Source organism: Cryptomeria japonica, chromosome 6 (assembly GCF_030272615.1).
Source record: "Cryptomeria japonica chromosome 6, Sugi_1.0, whole genome shotgun sequence".
NCBI classification, from domain to species: Eukaryota; Viridiplantae; Streptophyta; class Pinopsida; order Cupressales; family Cupressaceae; genus Cryptomeria; species Cryptomeria japonica.
The window spans coordinates 302,140,796-302,161,948 of NC_081410.1; the positions used below are offsets into that span (position 1 = coordinate 302,140,796).

A 21,153-nucleotide genomic window follows, 5' to 3' on the forward strand; every position below is an offset into this window, starting at 1 on the left:
GTAGTCAAAGCATACTTGATAGCTTCAAACGATTTTTGGCAGTTATTTGTCCACATAAATTCTGAATATTTTTTAAGCAATGTGAACAATGGTTCAACAATTTTACTGAAACCTTCAATAAACCTTCTATAGTAACCTACATGACCAAGAAAACTTCTCATATCAGTTTGTGTTTTTGGGACATGAATTTGTTGAATGATTTCTACCTTTTGTGGGTCAACTTTAATGCCCTCCTTAGATATTTGATGACCTAGAATAATTACTTTAGTCATCATAAGTAAACATTTTTCATGGTTAAAAGATAACCGGTGTTCTTCACATATTTGTAATACCTTCTCTAAATTTTCCAGTGCCTCATAATTTTTACCATGAACTGAAAAGTCATCCATATAAACTTCTACACATGAAGTGGTTAAGTCGGCAAAAATAGCTAAAACAACTCATTGGAAAGTAGCTAGTGCATTACAAAGTCCAAAGGGGAGGACCCTATATGAAATAGTTGCCCAAGAAAAAAGAAAATGTTGTCTTGTCCTGGTCCTCAAGAGCCACTTGTATCTAGTTATAACTGCTGAAGCCATCTAAGAAGGAAAAATAACTCTTGCCAGCGAGGTTATCAGGTACTTGGTTAATGAATGGTAAAGGGAAATAGTCTCTTTTAGTGGCCTTATTTAATTCCCTAAAGTCTACACACATGCACCACTTCCCATTCTTCTTTGGTATAATGACAAATGGTGAAACCCATTGACTATCAAAAATTGGATAGATAAATCCAACTTGCAGTATTTTTTCTATTTTTGAATTAATAATATCTCTTAATACCAGATTAATTATTCTTTGTCCTTGCCTTATAGGCTTGACATCCTCAGTGTAGATATGATGAGTGCAAATTGAAGGGTGAATTCTCCTTATGTCCTTGTAATCCCAAGAAAAAGATTTTGAATGTTTTTCTAATGTGAGCTTTAACCTTTGCTCTTCAATGGGTAATAAAGATGAGTTGATAAAGAGAGGTCTATCTGATGAAATCAAGATTTCTTTCATATCATTTTTTTCTCTCTCTTGGATTCCCAATGAGTGCATTGAGAGAACAAGGATGTAAATTTTCATTGTGAAGGAGTCTATTATTAATTTCACTCCTATCCTCCTTATGGGAAGAATTTTCCTTATTTTCTTCACAATTTTCTCCTTCATTATCCAATTTGTTTCCTTGTTCTACATATTCCTCATATTCATCAGCATGCTTAGTCAAAGTAACCATGGATAACTCCACAACTTCATCCCCTTCAAAATCCAAATCATCATCAACCCATTATTGAGTGTTAGAGTGAATGGATGGTTTAGCTGGAGGATAAAATGTTAATTCCTTTTTCTTCTGACCATTTGAAATGGTCATACTCCTAGATCTACAATTTATTAGAGCAGTTGATGTTGCTAACCAAGGTCTCCCTAAAATTATTTGATAACCAGATGACTTTTTCCTGGCTTTTAACACTATAAAATCCACTGGATAATCCCAGGTATCAATTGTTATAATGACATATTACAAAAATCTTTCAGGCTTAGTAGTAGACTAATGCCCTAGCTGAAGTACTGTGGTTTTTGGCTGAATTTTTGTCATCCCTAACATTCCTATTGTATCTGCTATTATGACATTTATGGCTTCTCTTAGGTCAATTGACACAATGGGTATCTCCACTTTTTCGATACTTAAAGTAATCACAAGACTTCCAGGATCACTGTTTTTCTGTGGAAGCAACCTTCCAGAAAAAACATCAGTAAGTTTGGTTCCAATCTGAATTGTGGGTGGAAACTTACGCTTCCTCGCAGGTGTCTTTACACTCTATGATTTAATAAACTGATTAATTTATGGGATATCCTTGATAGCTTTTAGTAATGGAATTTCAATGTTAATTTTCTTTAATTCTATCAAAAGTGGAGAGTCTGCCATATTGGCATGATTAGATTGGGAGGTGTTAGGAGCTTTCTATGGAGTATCCAAATATTTTGGATATGGGGCTTTATTAGCCATGTCCTTTTTCTCTCCAGATTCATGATCTTCTTCCTTCATTTCCTCTATCTTTTTCTCAACCTCTTTGGTATTACCTCCAGAAGGTACATTGTGATTTTTTAATTGAATGTCATTGATTTCTATCATATTTAAACTAGAGGGATTAATATCAACATTAAATGTTTGTTGAGGATGGTTGTTTTTAGGATTTGGAACTAGTTGTGTTGGGATTTGAGGTTGATTAACTTGCTCATTAGTAGTATTTGGACCAACGATAAGAGGTGGAGATTGTCCCCAAGGTCTTTTTGGGCCTTGGTTTTGCCATGGTTGAAATAGATTTTGATTTTGTTGCCATGACTTTGGATTAGGCTGCCATGGTTGGTTCCACTGCATTTGATTCCATTACAGATTAACCCAATTTGGAGGTCCCCATGGTGTAGGAGGTGGTTGCATTGGAAAATGAGGAGCCCATTTATTAGTATTCTAGTTGTTTTGAGGACCATATTGTCTTAGATAGAAATTAAATCATTGATTCTATGATCTCTATCCTACATAGTTAAGCTCTTCCTCAATGATTGGAGGTTTCTTTAAATGATTTATAATCATTGGTAAGAGATTACAAGAGCTTTTTGTATGAGTTTTTTCACAGATTTCACATGAGTCAATTTGATTTAGTGGACATTCCCTTAAAAGATGTTTACCCCTACATTTTGGATAGTAGATGGCTAAAGGCTTAGTGGTTTTCCTATCTCCCTAAGTATTAAGGTGGACCCGTATATCAGTTTTTAAATATGCCAACTCCTCCGTCACTTGTGACACATCAAGACCTAAAGCCTTGCTTTTTCTAGAATTTCCAATCACTACTCTAGTTCTAGAGTAATTCCTACAAATCTCAATAATTTCCTCTAAACGAATTTTATTAATATCACCTTTTCCCATTAAATTCAAAGCTTCTTTTGATTTATCATCAATTTGCCTTATAAAAATTGGTTGACTGATGTCATCATTTAGTCCTTCAACACATCTCTTGTACACAAACATAAACCTACCAGCATAATCTTCTAGACTTTCATCTTCCAATTATTTCATTTAAAATAATTCATCTTTTATATCCCTTACTTGACAATAATCTTGGTGTTTATCTAAGAAAATTGTTTCCATCTCAGGCCATGTGGAGATAGAACCAGATCTTAATCCCATAAACCATCTTAATTATGAATCTTTTAAAGTAGAGGGGAATAACTTCAATTTTTGGTTATTAGTTGTATAATCATAAGTCTGACACAATACTTTAAACTCAAAAAGGAACTGGTCAGGATCTTTAAAAAAATTTCCTCTAAAAGTTGGTAAAACAGAGAGTGAAATATTTTTCTTAGGAGTTTTGTTGTCCCTCACATTCAGGTTGATAGGATATGAAAATGTACTATTTGGTGGGGGATCTCGTGCTTCCTCATGGTCACCCATGTCTTCTTCTTGATGTTGTTGATACTCTTGTTCTTCAAATTAATTCAGTGGTTCTTCTAATAGTTGATCACGGTTATGATGTCTTGGAAGGAATCTTCCAAATCAACCTCTCACTCTTCTCATCAACTGTTTACACTTTCCTTATTGACACTAAAGTTCTAACTTAAATAGCTAGATCTTTTAGGTTCCCCAACAACGACACCAAAAATGGTGAGCAAGGTTGTTGATATGTCAACTTGCACCATTTAAATTTTCTATAATATCGAACCAGGGTGTGTCTAAAGTTGTCTGCGATAAGGAGTTACTTGGTATAATCTTTGGGGGTTTTGCACTGCAGAATAGTGACTGAGGTATGATCATACTCCATCAAGAGCTTGTCGGGAGCTATTGGTAGCTCTTTGATATGATTGAGTTTCAAGTATAAAGATCCTTTGCAATCTATACTAATGAAACCAAATTTGTTCTAAGGAAGACTTCAAATTTTGATGACAAGACTTTGAACCAGATGAAATTATAATTTAACCATGGAATTATCTAGAAAATTGGAATAACATCTAAGTCTTAAGAATTTAAATCTATGACTAAGTACTGAAAAAAAGTCTATATTATGCTTGCAAAAAGTAAAGTCTAATTACGTTTACAGATAGGGAAATCTAACCTATCAAAGCATAAACATCTAAATCCATGACTTCATTCAACAACAACTTTGCTTCCATCTTAATCTTCAAATTCATCATCTCATTAACTAACTGAACAATAAAATGCATCTAATGGAAACTTATTCTACCAAAGAAATGAATCAAAACTAATTAACTTTTATCCAACAATTGTGATTTGAATGAAAACTAATACTTACTTTTGAAATTGACTTCTTATTTAACCCAAAATTGACATTGCATGCACTAAACAAAAATAAATCAATCACAATGTTCAAAATTGAAAAATGAGAAATAAACCAACAACAAGATCACCTCCCTTTGGTTGAGTGGGCCCTTCTCTTCCTTTGATGGGATCTAAACATGAAGATTTGAGATCAACTTGCAATTTCCATTAAAGTGAACTTCTAGAAGGAAGTGAAACAAAGTATGATTGATAACAAAAAAAATGTCTCTACTTGTGAACTACTTACTAACAATTTCCCTTACTACTTCCTACTAAGAATATTAGGATACTTATATATCCTTTATTTAAAATTCAAACTATGGTTCCCCGCCTAAAGAAAAAGTAACAATTACAACCCAAACTGAAGAAGATTTAGCAAGAATTGAATTAACTTCAGAAAGAAGTTAAGTTCTAATAGGCCACCAATGGAACAAGTGTGAAGAATATTTAAGAATATCTTTTCTACTAAAGAAATCATGTGTTGTCATCATCCTCATGGCATCTATCTTGGACCTATCGCAGACTTTGTTTATTTACTCAAAATATATTCAAAAACTCATTTATGGAGATACAACACAATATAGTGACATAGTTCTGATTATCATGCAATTTAAACATGTAAATAAGTAAAAAGAGAAACATTATATCATAAGATATTATTTCTAAAATTACTTCTAATTAGCAGAGTATAATAGCAAAAATGAGTAAATATGAATGTAAATAAGTATGCCACCAGACATATTAGTCCATAGATCCATAAAAGTTTAAAATATAAACCATAATAAAAGGTATCATGATGGACACCCATCTCACATAAGACCTTGTTGTTTGAGTCAATTATCGGAAGAAGGAACTGCATCCATAGCTGATTTCGAACCACCTTCAACATTTCCTTCAGTCTTCTCTTTTGATTTCTTTACTCTCAATATCTTTCCTTTTACTTTAGAGTCCACCACATTCTTCAAACTAGCATTCCTTCCTTTACTTCTTTTAAAATTTTTTGCAATATGTCTAATAATATTACAATTATACCATATCATACCATTTTGCATCATATTCCTAGTCACATTTATTCTAAAATTCTTATTCATCCTGCATTTAATAAATTTATGCCCATATCCATTGCAAATATAACAACATCCATTAAAGGATCTCACACCTCTATTCATATTCATTTTTCTTCTACATCCACTAGCCTTGTGTCCAAACTTGTTGCAATAATGACAATTTCCATTAAAAGAGTAATTCCTTAATTGACTTTTACATTCATTTTCATTGTGCCCTACTACATTGGATGAAAATAATTTTCTCTAAAAGATAAATACTTGGAAGAAATAGGAGGAGGTCTCCAGTTCATTACAGACATTCTCAAACTCTAATTAGGAATGAAATTCTTCTAATCATCAGTAGCATTCTTCATCTCTTTATTCTTTTCTTCATTGTCCTTTGAGCATTCGCCAAATTCTCCATTACTCTTAAACTACAAGACAAATTATTGAATCTCCTTTCCACCTTTCAAACTTAAGCCATTACTAATCTCATCTTTAGCATCTTTGAGTTCCTTTTTCAAATTTGTCATTTCTTTTAATCTTGAACAATATTTAGTCTTCTCATCAAGATTTGTTTCACATTCATCAATGGCCTTCTTTCCTTTGTCTAATAATCCATTTAAGAAAGTAATATTCTCAACTGTCATCTTATACTTGTCTTTGCATTCATCCAGATCAGCCAATGCAGATCTTAGTTCTCCCATCATATCAATGAATCCTTCAATATCATGCCAATAAACTTGATCTAAAGAATCGATATCATTCAACTCTTCTTCAAAAATAATATTCAAGACTTTGGATCTGTTGGCATATGCACACTCCAATGAGACATTGTATGTGATTGAAGGTTTTGTCATTGATGGCAACCTTGCAATCTTATGACACTGGCAAAGGCATTATACTGGCATCAATAGATCACACTCTACACCGACACTCAGGACACTGGCACCGACACAGAAGAAAGGAAATATACCGGCACAGAGGCTGACAGGATTTTTGTTATATCATATTTTGTTTATTATTATTGTAAAAATGTGTAAGCCGACTTGGAAAATTGTAAAATGACTCTTATATATAAAAGAGATCATTGTAGACATTTTGGATGATAGAGCAGAGGCAAGAAAAAGAAAAATATTAAACAGACCTAATATGCGAAATATAGGTCAAGGGGTATATGTAAAGAACAGAGCAGGAACCAGTACTGAATCTGGCATTGAAGATGCTATTGTAAAGTAGTACAAGATATTGGATTTGTATAATCCTTATTGTAAGTCAACAAGACTTCCCATTGAGCAGTGAGCTCTAGGCGGTTGGCCTTCCTGCATGTGCAAGCCCCTATTGTAAGTAATATTCTCTTATTGGCCAGTGAGTGAATATTGTGGGTCACAAATCCCACTAAGGTTTTTCCCACACCGGGTTTCCTTGTTAAAGTCTTGTGTTATGGTGTGCTTTTCATGTGGATGTTCTTGATTCTGTTTATTGCATTATTTCTTGCATACCGGTACGCTGTGAAGTCAAGAAATTCTAAATACCAGTTAGATACTGATTCACCCCCCCTTCTCAGTATCTGTGGGATCCCTAATAATTGGTATCAGAGCTTGGTCCTCTATTTTCAGAAGCCTAACAGCTTGAGGAAGATCTTGACACTGGTAAAGATGGAAAATCTAATGAAATAACTTGAAGGAGCTCTTATAGACTATGATGTAGAAAAATTGAAAAATATCAAACTAGAAGATGATTTAAGGGTAGCTCAGGATATCATTCAGGCACTTCAAGAAAATTTTACTGTTGCAAGAAATAAGAGAAGAGAACTTTGTGAAAAATTGCAAAATGAGAATGATGAAAAGGAATCACTTAATGATATGATAAGCAAGTTGAAATAAGAGATCATGACAACAAAGAGTGAGATGCAGGATATGACTATGAGATTTTGCAAAGAGATTGAGGACAGGAAGAAGAATGAAGAAGAATTGACCAGAAGACTAAGTGATGTAGCAAATGAGAACACAAGACTTAGCTATGAAAATGACATGTTGAAGACAGATCTGATGCATACTCAGAATGACTCAAATGAACTGATGAGACAAAAAGAAGTCCTAGAAAGATAACTAGAAACTACAAATCAACACAAAGAAAAATTTAAGAAAAGCTCAGAGGAACTTGGCACCTTGCTGGAAAATAAAAAACCTAAAGGTGACACTTCTGGAATTGGCTTTGAAGTTGGTGAAAGCTCCGGTACTGCAAAAACTCAAGATCACAACAAACCGGTAAGACAACCTAATTCTTATAAATTCAATGGTAAATGGTTTAACTGTAATAAGTATGGTCATAGAGGAAATGAGTGTAGATCTAGAAATTATCAGAATATCAACACACCCACCGGTCAATGTTCTAAATGCAACAAAGTTGGTCACAACTCTGAAAACTGCAGAATGAATGTGAGATGTTATGTTTGTGGAAGATTTGGACATTTATCTAATCAATGCAAAACACAAACTGGCATAGGTTATGGGAAAGCTATTCAAAAGAATAATGTAACTTGTTATGCATGTAACAAGATTGGGCATATTGCTAAATTCTGTAGAAGTAAAGGAACACTGGTAGACAACAAAAGTTCTAGCTTGAAAGGTAAAGAAAAAGTTGAAGAGGTTAAGCAAGAATTATCAAAACAATGGATTAGAAAAGCTGATCTAAATATTGGGAATACTCCTCTACCGATAGAACAAACCAATGCTTCACCGACAGAACAGAGTGATGCTTCACCAAAAGGACAGAGCAGTGCTCCACCGGTAGGAAGTTCTTCATCTAATTGAAGAAAGTTTCCTTGAGGGTTTAGCAATCTAAATGACACATGTGCTATTATTCCCTCGGTTAGAGATAAGAAGTTGAAAATTACTTATTACCGGCAAACAATGTTAAGTGAATACTTAACCGGCATGCAATTAATGTGGTAGATGGAGAAAAGGCACTATAAAGTTAAGGTTTTGGCTCCATTTCATTTCACTGTGATTTCAAATTTTTGAAGAGCGCGAAGACTCTGAGCTAAGGCATTTCAAGCAAGAAGCAAGAACACTCCAAGAAATCATCCATCCAAGGCAGTAAAAGGTATTTAATCATGGCATCCACCTCTGCAATTGAATATATAGAAAACCCTACTATTGTTGAAGTAATAAAAAGACCTAGGCCCTTATTTCAGTTAGTTCCCAAGATAGCGAAAAAGGATGATACCTTAGGTTCTTTTTCTCAAATTCCTAAGGGAGTTGTATATGCCGAAGACCCCAGAATGTACATCCACTGCAACATTGAGGAATTAGGAGATGAGGAAATTAAAACCATGTATAAAACCATGATATGTGATAATACCAGAAATGTAAAAGATGAACACAAGATCATTGAGACCCTAGGATTTACAGAGATCCTTAGCATTCCTGAATTTCCAAAGGATGTGATTAGGATAGTCTTAAGCAGGGTACATGGAGAATTTTTTTGGTTAGATACAATCGATAAGATCACCAAGGAAGCTGTGAAAGTTGTCACAGGGTTACTGACCACCAGTAAGAGACTAGATAAAACCAAGAAGGTTTCCAATGACCTAGTTATAAACCTAAGTGGTGCAACATTCGACAAGAGGTCTCTAAGAGTCAATGATGTAAAAGATATCAATGTGAGATTCATCAGTATGATATTAGGGTATAAAGCTACTCATGCTAATAGACTCAATTCAGTTTCAAGTTTATGCATTAAGAGTGCTTATGACATGGTCACAGATAATGCAAAAATTGACATATGTGAGTGGTTAAAGGATGAATTAATTGACAACCTTGGAAAGATCAAGAAGGACAAGAAAGGAACTTTCAGATTTGGAAATCTGTTAGTATGTCTAATGCTACACATAACAAAATAGGTTCCCGGTATAGGTTACAAAGAACTTGGATATGACATACCGGTAGGCAAACAATTGACTGAACTATTCAATAACATGGGTGAGAACAAAGAAAACAATATTCATGACTTTTTCCAAGCATTAAAGACCAAAATGAAGAAAAGAGTAAGGTTATCACAGAAGATTGTAGACAAATACAAAGATGATATATTCTTTGTCATCAAGAAAGATGAAATCTAGATGGAAGCTGTCATCCCAAGGACAGTTTGGGTAACTGAGATGGGCTATGAAACAGATGATCACATAGTTGAAACATATGCTAAAGCACTTCTGGAAGCCCCAGAGAACCTAAGGAAGAAGTATTTGGTAGTGCAAAAAATATTGAAAGACAAATTCAATCAAAGAAAAGGGTGAAAAAGGTTGAGGCAGTTGTAAGGAAAGGGTCCAGACAAGAAAAAGCCATCAAAGAAGATGTATTGAAGAAAACTAGTATAACAAAGGATGAGTTAGCAGCTCCACAACCTGAAACTCACCTATCACCGGTAGGTACTTCTTCAGCAAGTGACATGGGTGCAACTTTCAAAAGAGTTGTAAGAAAAAGAGTTCCCTCACTGGCAACCACACCTTCACCTAGGAGGACAAGGTAAAAGCAACAAGCTTTGAGATCTCCAGTTAGAAAGGCCACACCAAAGAAGAAACTAACACCCAAGAAGAAGAAGAGGACAAACAAAGACTTGGCCCCTCTTGATATACTGCTGAATGAGATCACAGAGGAAGGTAAACTGAAGAACATAGAGAAAATATATGACACCTTAATAGTTGATGAAAAAGAGCAAGTTGAAAATAGTGTTATATTACATATGGATATGTACAAGAAATTTTTGATGGAAGTAGTCAATGATTTTCCTGATGAATTATTCAAAAGACTAGAGGCAAGAAGACAGGCAGTAATAGAATTGGATAAGAAAATAAAAATTGAAAAGTTACTTGTTGTATATCCGGTAAACTCTCCACAAGAAATTGATGACCTAATTGCTCAAGCAAACCAGATAGTATTTTCTACTGCACACCGGCACGTTGCTTTAATGGTAGGAAGAGTTAATGAGGTGATAGAGGAAATAGAAAATGGATGGGATATATTCCTGGTTGAGAAAGAGAAACAAGAAGAGTACAGGAACCCCAAACCTATAAAGGTATATCAGAAAGATAGAGACAAGTGCAAAGGAAAAGTTGGTGGACCACCAAGTATCAAGGTTAGAGACAACTTACCCCCACCTCCTTTAAATACTCCACCAGTAAAGTCAACAACTACTGAAGATCAACCGACAGTCGAGAGTATGGATGTAAAGGATAATAATCCTAATCCTGAAGTCCTATATAATGTGAATGTTGATACTTAGAAGATCAACCTAGTAGTAGACAAAGATACAACTGATAAGTCAGAAATGGCTAGTGAGCCTCCGGTAGTAGGGGAAACTGATAAACCGACAGAAGATAAAGAGTAAAAGGTAGAGACCAAGACATAGACTGAGGCAATTAAACATACAGAGAAACAAATAGAGCTAAAGGCTCCAGAACAACAACAACTGGAATAGGTACATAAAGAAACAGTGCCATCGGCAACTAGTGAAGTAGGAAAACCATTGCTTAAAGAAATGCAGACACAAACTGACCTACCAGAGGTCAAAACAAGCTTGGTTACTTCCACCGGTACTCAGATTGTTGATTCATCATCAAGCTTCAAATCAACCAATGTGATTGAGGTACTACTTGATTCTATCAAGAAAATAACTGACTGCAGCTCACAGGCTTACAAAGCAATTGATGATACCATACCAATTTTGAAGGTAATTGCTCCTAACTGTAATATAGATAACAAAGATTCTTTAGGACAATTGGATACACTGTGTAAATATATCTCAGAAAACATTGAGAAAATAAAAGAAGAGTCAGTAAAGGATAAAGTAGAAGTTGAAAAACATAAATTCTTTGATGAGCAAATAAAGAAGTGTAATAGAGATTTTGACACACTTTTACCGGAATTATGCAATTTGTTGAAAGAGTACAAAAATCTATACAAAGATACTTGTAAAACAAAATTTTTGACTGTAGATATAGACAAAAAGATGAGCAAGGTACAAGATGAGATCAATAAACTTGCAGATAATTTTGTCAACTCACCTGATACACTATCAGTTTTTGAGGAGAAAATAACAATTTTTGAGGAAGAACTACTCAAATTAGAAAGAGAGAAAGAAAGGATAATATATAAGCCAAAACATTTGAGATCTAAACTAAGTCCAAGATTGGACTATCTAGCATCTCTGCGGAAGGAAATTTCTGAGGCACTAATACAAGGAAGCCAAACATCGGTAGAACATTTGCAGCATCTCACCGGTACAGTGAAGAGAATAGAGACAACAATAAAGGATAGCAAGAAGTTTATGGATAGTATAAACTTGATTTTGGGAGATCTTTTTCAAATTATAACTACCCAGCTACAAGGTTGAAATCACCAACTCTACTGACGTCTTGACAACCTTTGTCATTGATGCCAAAGGGGGAGTAGTGGGATGAGAAAATTCAAATCACAAGATAGGAATCATATGCTCAGGGGGAGCACACACATTTTTGGTAACATTTTTTGGACTACACATTTTTGGATACTTTTTGAAATTTCTCATGAGTGTTGCCATCAATGCCAAAGGGGGAGATTGTTGGCATATGCACACTCCAATGAGACATTGTATGTGATTGAAGGTTTTGTCATTGATGGCAACATTGCAATCTTATGACACCGGCAAAGGCATTATACCGGCATCAACAAATCACACTCTACACCGACACTCAGGACACCGGCACCAACACAGAAGAAAGGAAGTATACCGACATAGAGGCCAACAAGATTTTTGTTATATTATATTTTGTTTATTATTATTGTAAAAATGTGTAAGCCGACTTGGCAAATTGTAAAATGACTCTTATATATAAAAGAAATCATTGTAGACATTTTGGATGATAGAGCAGAGGCAAAAAAAAGAAAAATATTAGGCAGACCTAATATGCGAAATATAGGTCAAGGGGTATATGTAAAGAACAGAGCAGGAATCGGTACTGAATCTGGCATTGAAGATGCTATTGTAAAGTAGTACAAGATATTGGATTTGTATAATCCTTATTGTAAGTCAGTGAGACTTCCCATTGAGCAGTGAGCTCTAGGTAGTTGGCCTTCCTGCATGTGCAGGCCCCTATTGTAAGTAATATTCTCTTATTGGCTAGTGAGTGAATATTGTGGGTCACAAATCCCACCGAGGTTTTTCCCACACCGGGTTTCCTTGTTAAAATCTTGTGTTATGGTGTGATTTTCATGTGGATGTTCTTGATTCTGTTTATTGTATTATTTCTTGCATACCGGTACACTGTTATATTATGTTCTGCATGTTTTAAGTCAAGAAATTATAAATACCGGTTAGATACTGATTCACCCCCCCCTCTTAGTATCTATGGGATCCCTAATAGGATCTACGTCAAGAAGTTAAGCTTACTCAAGAGGAACCTTTCCCTAGTATCAGTTATTAGAAACACACCAGATGCTGAGAGTGGGGGTGAATCAACATAAACTAAATTCTAGACCTCAATCTAACAATTAACAACTCTATTCCAGACAAGAACATTATTAAGAACTAAACAAAAACATCATAAATATTCACACAAGAACACCAGTATTTTTGTACGTGGAAAACCCGAATTGGGGAAAACCATGGTGAGTGCTAGCTCAAAAAAATGATCTACTATATTGAAATGATTTAGAAAAAATAGAGCTCACTACTTTAAACTTGTAGACCAAGGCTAACAACTCTTGGGGAAAGACAAATAAAGGACTTTCAAACCTAAAGCTAACTACAACAAGGCAAGATACGAATTTACAACTTTTGAAAAATCAAATGTATGAATAAAAGAATCTTAATATATTGATTATAGTCACTATTATAGCACAATATTTGACCTTACTAAAATATCTGACCACCAAATCTTCCAGATCACTACACCTACATCAACTGTCACTTCTGCACTACAATTTCATCTAACACAACAACTCAAATCACATCAACATAATTACATCAATTCACTTACACACTCATCATTGAATTTATCATACACACATACTATACCACTAAATACCAAATGCACTCATTCATTGTTTTCAACAAATCATTACATATATATATACCAAACCAAAACAAAAACATCCTCACCAAGTCATGAAAAGAAAGATTATAACATGTATGCACATTTTTTACCCAAGATATACAACCGAACCAAAATATGAAACATATAGAATGTAGTTTGGACTTAAACCAACATCCAATACACAACACCGAACTAAAAGAATACTTCACAAGAAATCACTAGAACAAAAATATATGCTATATCTAACTCCAATATCATAACCTAATGCATGTACCAATCATGTTATTTCACAATAGAAAAGTTCAGACAAAAAAAAGCAACACCCGAACCACAAAGATAAAGCATCCAATTGTTCTCACAATAAAGAACAAGTTGATATCAATTGGATCAATTTCCAATGCATCCTATCTACATCCAAACCATAGAACCAATCATAGTGACCTTCGGTCCAAAAATATAACTGCAAATACTTAAACATTGTATCCAACTCATTAGATGTTTGGACCAGAACCTATCCAGACCACACTATTTGACATCAATGACAACAAAGAACACATCTATAGCAAGGTTAATAAATTAAAGGAATCCAAGGCATTCTAGAGAAAATTATGTTATTCATATGATGGTGATCCTAAGAAAAAGTAAGTCAGCTTGGTGAATCTGAAATAGAAATATGATTGTTTGAGAATGGTTGATGATAAATGTGTTGATAAATACATACACAAAGTGAATGATGTTTCAAAAGCTATCAAAGGTGTTGGTGGAACATTAGAAGAAGGTTATGTCATAAGAAAGATCTCATTGATATTGACTAAACCATACAAACCTAAGAAGTGTGTGATTTAAAAATGTCATGATCTAAATAATTATTTGATTGATCATCTTATTAGAAAATTTTCTGCCTATGAGATTGGAGAGATGGAAGAAAAAAAAAAAGAGAAAAGAAAGAAGCACCATTTAATGTTTCAAATCTAGTAGAAGATGAATTGGATGCAAGTGAGAACCTAGATGAGATTGAAGCAAACTTTATAATAAGACTAAAGAGAGGAACTGAAAAGTACAAAGCTAAGCTACCCTTGAAATGATTTAATTGTTGTAGAATTGGTAATTATTCTTATAAATGTATATATAAGGAGGATTACAAAACATCTAATGGGGAAAATAAAATTAGATATAGAAGACATGACTTTTAAGAAAAGGACAGACAATAGAGATAAAGGGAAAAGGAGATTATGCTATATGGAGACAAATTTATCTGAGGGTGAAGATGGTGATGACTTGAAAGAAGAATATCTATTCTTGCCTATACAAGAGAAGAACAGGGATAGGTCTATTGGCAAATGTTTTAATTGTTGTTAACTAGGTCAAGCAGTTGCAGGTTGCATACTAATTGGTATACACCAAAGAGTTGATTTTATGTGTTGCAGGGGTGTAAATGGCGTGGCTTCATGTTCTATAATGGTCTCTCAATGCCTTTTGTCCACCTAGTCTCATCTACATGAGTTACAGATTGAAAAATGTTGACAACAACTTGTTTCTGTAGTTATTGATGTGACCAAGTTGTTGTCTTGGCGACATAGGTTGGATTTCAGTGTAACACACCTTATCGACATGACTCATTTAAGGTTTTGCAGATTATGTGTTGTTATACCGATAGGGTTCCTTTGTGGTGAGATGGGGTGAATTTCTGGGTGATAAGGGTTGGATGTCGGTGTGAGTTGGGCTTTCAAAAAGGCTATTCCTTCTTCTTAACAACCTTTGTATGCTATACCAAAATAGTTCTCCCTTTTGTGGGGCTTCAGTTGAGCTTACTTTGTCCTAGTGATTGCAAGTATGTGTCAGTGGTTCATTGCTATACTCAGGCAGTGTTGTGTTGAGTGGGAACATTCACTTTTGTGCTTTGTGGTGCCATGTGGTAGGCATAGGTTGGTTCTCTTTGTTAGTGTGGGCCCCGTGTTGGAAGGGAAATACCTTACCTTTCAGCAAGAATTGCCTTGTCTTTGGTCATCCTTTTATGTTACACCAAAACTACTCCTTTTTAGTGTGACAAACTCACTGTGTTGGCAATGAAGTCTCTCTGTTGGTGTGACAATGAAAATGTCTTGCTAACATCACTCTCTTTTGGAATGACTTTGAGTTTCGGCATAACTCAAAGTGCATTTTGCCAGTGCATGGAGATACACCGAAATGGTTCTTCTCGGTGTAACCAATGCGAGGTCTTGCCAACACCAATTTGCATTTTAATGGAACATGGTACTTCACCATGATATCAAATCAGCTTTATCGATCCTCCATGTGATAGCAATAGGGTTAATGGTTGTTGTAGCCACATGATGTCTGGTCGATAAAAAACTAAATGAAGATTTTGAAACCACAAATGCAACCCGATTGTTTGAAGGGTCCACATGGGTAGTTTGTACAAGGGTGACTTAGTGACTCAGAAGGAGATATTGGTGTAGTGACATATATAGAACAAATCAAAGTCCATTGCTTGGAGAGATGGTGGACATACATGAAGTAGTTTTCCATCATATCAGAGTAGGCCAAAAATGAATGATGCTGCATATATTCAAGGATCATGTTGAAAACCATTGAGAAGCTCAATAAAAACATATTTGACCTAAGATCACCAAATAGAGTAAGCTAATTGTAGAAGAAAAATCTGAATGCAGAAGGATATAGAGATGTTGTATTTATTAATGGCAGCTTGTTGTCTGAAGGAATATACTGTTGATCTTATCTATAGGTAGATATGATTTCTCAAACACCAAGAAGATAATGTTTGAAATTCATCTCTAGAGGGAAAATGAAGAGAGTACAGAGGTGATCGAATGAAGTTGTTTTGATTAGATGTGATAGAGGTGGTTGACGAGTTGAGCTGTCATAGAATGAGTATAGTGTAGCAATCAAATAGAAAAGTGAGTGTGGAAGAATTAAAGTGAGTTGAAAAGAGAATAACAAAGAGTAATAAAAAAAGGGAAGAGTTGCAGGTCAGGTGTGTACAAAAAAATAAATACAAAAGAGTGGTTATTCTAAAATGAGATAGGGTGCTATAAAATAAAAAGTGAATGCATCTTGAAGAGAAGAGGTTGTTGTTTAGAGTGAGTGCTGGTAAGTGAGAGAGAAGAATTTAGAATCAAGTGTGTATTGCAGAGAAAAAATACAAGTGTGTGGGTTCAAAGATAGTGAGTATACAAAAGACTCAAGTGCAAAAAAGATACATCAAAGAGAACATCATTTTAGATTAGCAGTGAGTGCATATCATAAGTTTGTAAGGGTTACAAAACTCATTTGGAACAAGCTGTCTCATTATTTTAAATTTTTATTTTTTGTCATTATAATTCTCTGAGTTGGTGCTCCTTGGGTTTGTGCCCTAAGATATATTGTAATAAGATATTTCTTGTTAGGCTGGATTGGAGCAGTAGACTCCAACAACTATTCTCACTGAGATTTTTCCCACAGTGGGTTTTCCTCGTAAATCCTTGTGTTATGTGATTTACGTTTATATGTGTGGATTTAATCTATAGAATCTTCAAGTACTAACACATTAGATTTAGAAGTTTTAAAGTTTCATTGATTCAGCCCCCTCTTAGTGACCTAATTGTGTTCTTCAATTGGTATCAGAGCTAGATTCCCTATTAGATAAGCTTTCACTAGCTTGGGTAGATTTTGGTTAGTGAACACAATGGCTAGGAATGAATCCTCCTCTACTAAAGCACCTATGTTTGATGGAACCAACTATTCCTTTTGGAGTAGAAGAATGGAAACTTACTTATCCTCTTTAGGGTTTGATGTTTGGATGTCAGTGAAAAATGGTTATATTGTCCCTTAAGATCCTCTAACATAGCTTGATGCTAAAAACAAATATGAGTACAACACTAAGGCCAAAAATGAAATCTTGAGTGGGCTCTCTGATATAGAATTTGTCAAAGTTATGCATTGCACTTTAGCAAAGGAAACTTGGGATAAGCTACAAAGAATATATGAAGGAGATGCCAAAGTTAAGGAAGCTAAACTGCAAAATCTTAGAGCTCAATTTGAAGGGTTGAAAATGAAAGAAGAGAAGATTGTTGATTATCTGCAAAGAGTGGATGAAATTATGAATGCTATAAGAGGACTTGGAGAAGGTGTCTTAGATGAAGTAATTATCAAGAAGGTTCTAAGATCATTAAAAACAAAGTATGGTACAAAATTCTCACCCATAGAAGAAGATAAAGACTTAAAGACCTTCTCCATGGACGAGTTATTTGGCTCTTTGTTAGCTTCTGAAAAGATAACAATAAATGGTGAAACTTCAAAGAGAGAGGTTGCCTTAAACATAACCAAGAAAGGGAAAGAGGTAGATACTAGTGCAAAAGAAGATGGCTCAGACACTGCTAAAGCCAAATTTGTCAGGAAGCTCAAGAAAGGCTCAAGTAAATATAAAGGTAAACATCCATTCAAGTGTTTCAATTGTGGAAAAATAGGTCACTTTGCTGCTAAATACCCATATGAAGAAAAAGGAGAAGATGAGAAGCACAATGTGAAGATATTTGGTAAAGAAAACGTGAAGAAATCTTACAATCCAAAGAGAAGAAATTTTAGGAGAAAGAACAATCTTTACACACTAAAAAGTGATGCTACTGATGAAGAAAGTGTTTCAGATGAGAACTATAGTGAGGATGAAAAGGAAGTTAACCTTTTCATGGGACAAGAGGAATTAGATGAAGGGCACACATCAAGAATATATTGTAGAACTCAAACTAGAAATCAAAGCTCACTTAATAGTAATGAGAAAGATGAAGTTGAAGCTGAAGTAGACCTTGAAGGTGAACTTATATGTGCTCTTAAAGAGATTTGAAACTTGAGGAAGGAAAACAAGAAGTTTAGGAATGCTGCAATTAAGGTACAAAATGGATTGAATAACTGTTTTGAGGAGTCTGGGCTAAATATTGTAAATCTAAAAACCCAATTGGAGGAAGCCAAAAGAATGCTTGAAGTGTTAAGATCAGACTTGGAAGCTAAAGAAATTGAAGGTCAAAAATTGGATCAAGAGGTTGTGACTCTTAATAAGGAGCTTGAGAAGTGCCAAGATGATCTCAAGACAACAATGAAGTGTGAGAGCAACACAAGTGCATTACATGACATGTTTGTTGGCATTGTAATTGTCATTGATGTCAACCGGTATAGGATGGTTACTGGTGTAAGAGATATTTGTGCAGTAATATTATTGTTGCATACCTAATGAAATTGTCTTTGATATTCACCGGTAAGTGAGGAAATGTTTTTCAGCACAAAGACCTTTGGAGTCACCGGTACACAAGTTAGTGTTGACTTGTACATGGACTATAGACCGATAAGTGATATGCTGGTAGTGCATTATTTCCAACTGACAAGTGAGTTAGCGTAGAAGTGTCAACCAACAACCGATATGCTGTAAGATGTTTGGATAAGAAACAACATGACTCCCATCAGATAAAGAAGCAATCACCATATGAAGTAGTTGACATGATGATGCGGTCACAAGAGTTGACTCAGATTGAAGTTTAGTAGTCTTATGCATGACCGGAGCTATTTGGATAGACAAGTGATCAGTCTTCTTAGTGATCAGTGACCTATGGAAGAAGATAAACAGATACACTAGTGAATCGGTGATATAGGTTGAAGAACCGATGATACAAGTTGAAGGATACTTTCCACCGAGAATCTCAGAGCGGTGACCAGTATGATGGAAGTGATGAGTGAAGGTGATTCAATCAAAGAGAGATATCACCAATCAATCTACTGGTGAATTTTACAATAGTTAATAGTCAGTTAAGGTGAGAGTTGTGGTGATTTTCCGGTTTGCATTAAAAGGATAGAACACGACTTTAAAGTTACAGAAATTGCGAGTTGAGGTGGCAGATAAGGATGAATTATTGGCGAGAATGATGGAGAGCACACAGAGAGTGCGGGAAGATTTGGAAAGATTTGAATTTAAAATCTACCAAGTGTTAGGTATAAACTAATTGAGGAATCAGTGGGTATGTGTTGGAAAAATATGGTATAAAGGTTTTTGGCAAAACCCAAAAAGATTGATCAAAAAATTTGCAAAGTGAAAATCCTGTGAGAGGCAATCCAAAGTGCAGAGTGAAGAGTGAGGAATTGCTAAGTGATTTAGTAGAGAAGAGTGTGTGTGTCTGAAGTAGACCGATAGAGTGCAGAGCTGAGGGTATGAGTAGAGAACCAGTGTAGTGGAGAGCAGACACAATTGGTGCAGACAAAGTGTGAGATTCATTGTGATTTGATCAAGCTATCAGTAGCTATACCAATAAATCAACTTCTTGTTGCTTTCTAACAATTGCAACACAAAATACCTTAACCAGGTGGAATCTAATAGGTCCCGTTGTTTAAATCCCTTAATCGGGTGTCATCTTGATTGATGATTTAAGTCCTTTAATTAGGCTACCTTTAACAGGGTAAAGGCTTTAATAGGCCTAGATTCAAATCCCTTAATCAGGTGGCACTTAATAGTGTCTCTGTAATATCCTAATAGGGATGGCTCCTTATAGGGCATGCTCTAGAAGAGTACAAATTTTGTGAGCATCAACTCACATCGTGGTTTTCTCCCATTTGGGTTTCCACAAGATAATTCTTGGTGTTATTGTGTATCTTTTCATGAATGCATGTTCTCTTGCAATAACTATTTGTATTGATGAATATTAAGTTAGTGCAAACTTGAGTAAAAGGGTTTTAATTATGTGAAACCAGTAGGTGACTGATTCACCCCCCTCTCATTCATTGGTAGGGACCAACAATGTTGAAGAAGCAAAAGCAATCAAAGGACTCCATGGGCTTAGGATATGATATTGGTCAAAGTTCCAAAATCATGAACACTTCTAACAAGGACATACATTTTGTTTCTTATAGCAAGAGTGGGAAAGGACAAACTCTCGCAGTCAGCAATGCTACAAAGAAGACCTATGTTGTTGCTTCTATGAAAATTAAACAAGCTAATACAATGGATAAATTCAAGATGGATGATGAAGGTGTTGGGACTCATTAAAATTGAGTCAATTTTAGAGGCCCATTTCAAAATTTTGCTTTGCATGTTAGAAAAGTACCTAAATGAGTCAGTTTGAATGGCCTAGTTAGAGAGGGTAAAGTGGAGCCAGTTGATTTGCAAGAGGTAAGGCTCAGGATTCATGTCCTACACCTTTCAATTGGCCTATACAGTGATGTGCAACTTTCAAAATTCAATTTGGATAAGTTTATCAGGTACCCATTTCAAGGGGTGAGCTGAAAGTGCATTTTAGGCACAAATGCAGATTTTATTGAGTAGCCTGCTTTGAGTGCTTACATCTCTTACCCTGTTGATGATCATGGAGAAATAAAAAATGGATTCAATTCTATGCATAAATTGAGTTATCTTGCAAATTTTCAAGTCCTAATGAATCCATTTTCTTAGTTTTTGAAGATCAATCTATTTGCAGTTTGTGTGGTTTGACTAGTCCCTATTTTGACAGCTAGTCAGAGCCCTATTTCGCATAAGTGTAAAAGTTGCCCCAGTAAGTTTTATGACATAATGTTTATTCTAGGATAATGTTGGTATAAATTATGAGCTACATTTCAAGTTTCAAGCCTCTGCCAATCCGTTTGATCTGTTTTCAAAAGGGTTCATTGAGTCATCGTTTTTAGTGATCCGTACTTTCTGTGCTATA

The 21,153-nt window shown here is 35.0% G+C and overlaps 1 protein-coding gene across 1 annotated transcript; it reads left to right on the forward strand.

Moving 5' to 3' along the window:
* The first annotated feature begins 17,573 nt into the window (after positions 1–17,573).
* On the forward strand, positions 17,574–18,314 carry LOC131032184 (uncharacterized). Its single transcript, XM_057963123.1, has one exon. The coding sequence runs from the start codon at positions 17,574–17,576 to the stop codon at positions 18,312–18,314; it is 741 nt and encodes a 246-aa protein (XP_057819106.1).
* Positions 18,315–21,153: the final 2,839 nt, after the last annotated feature.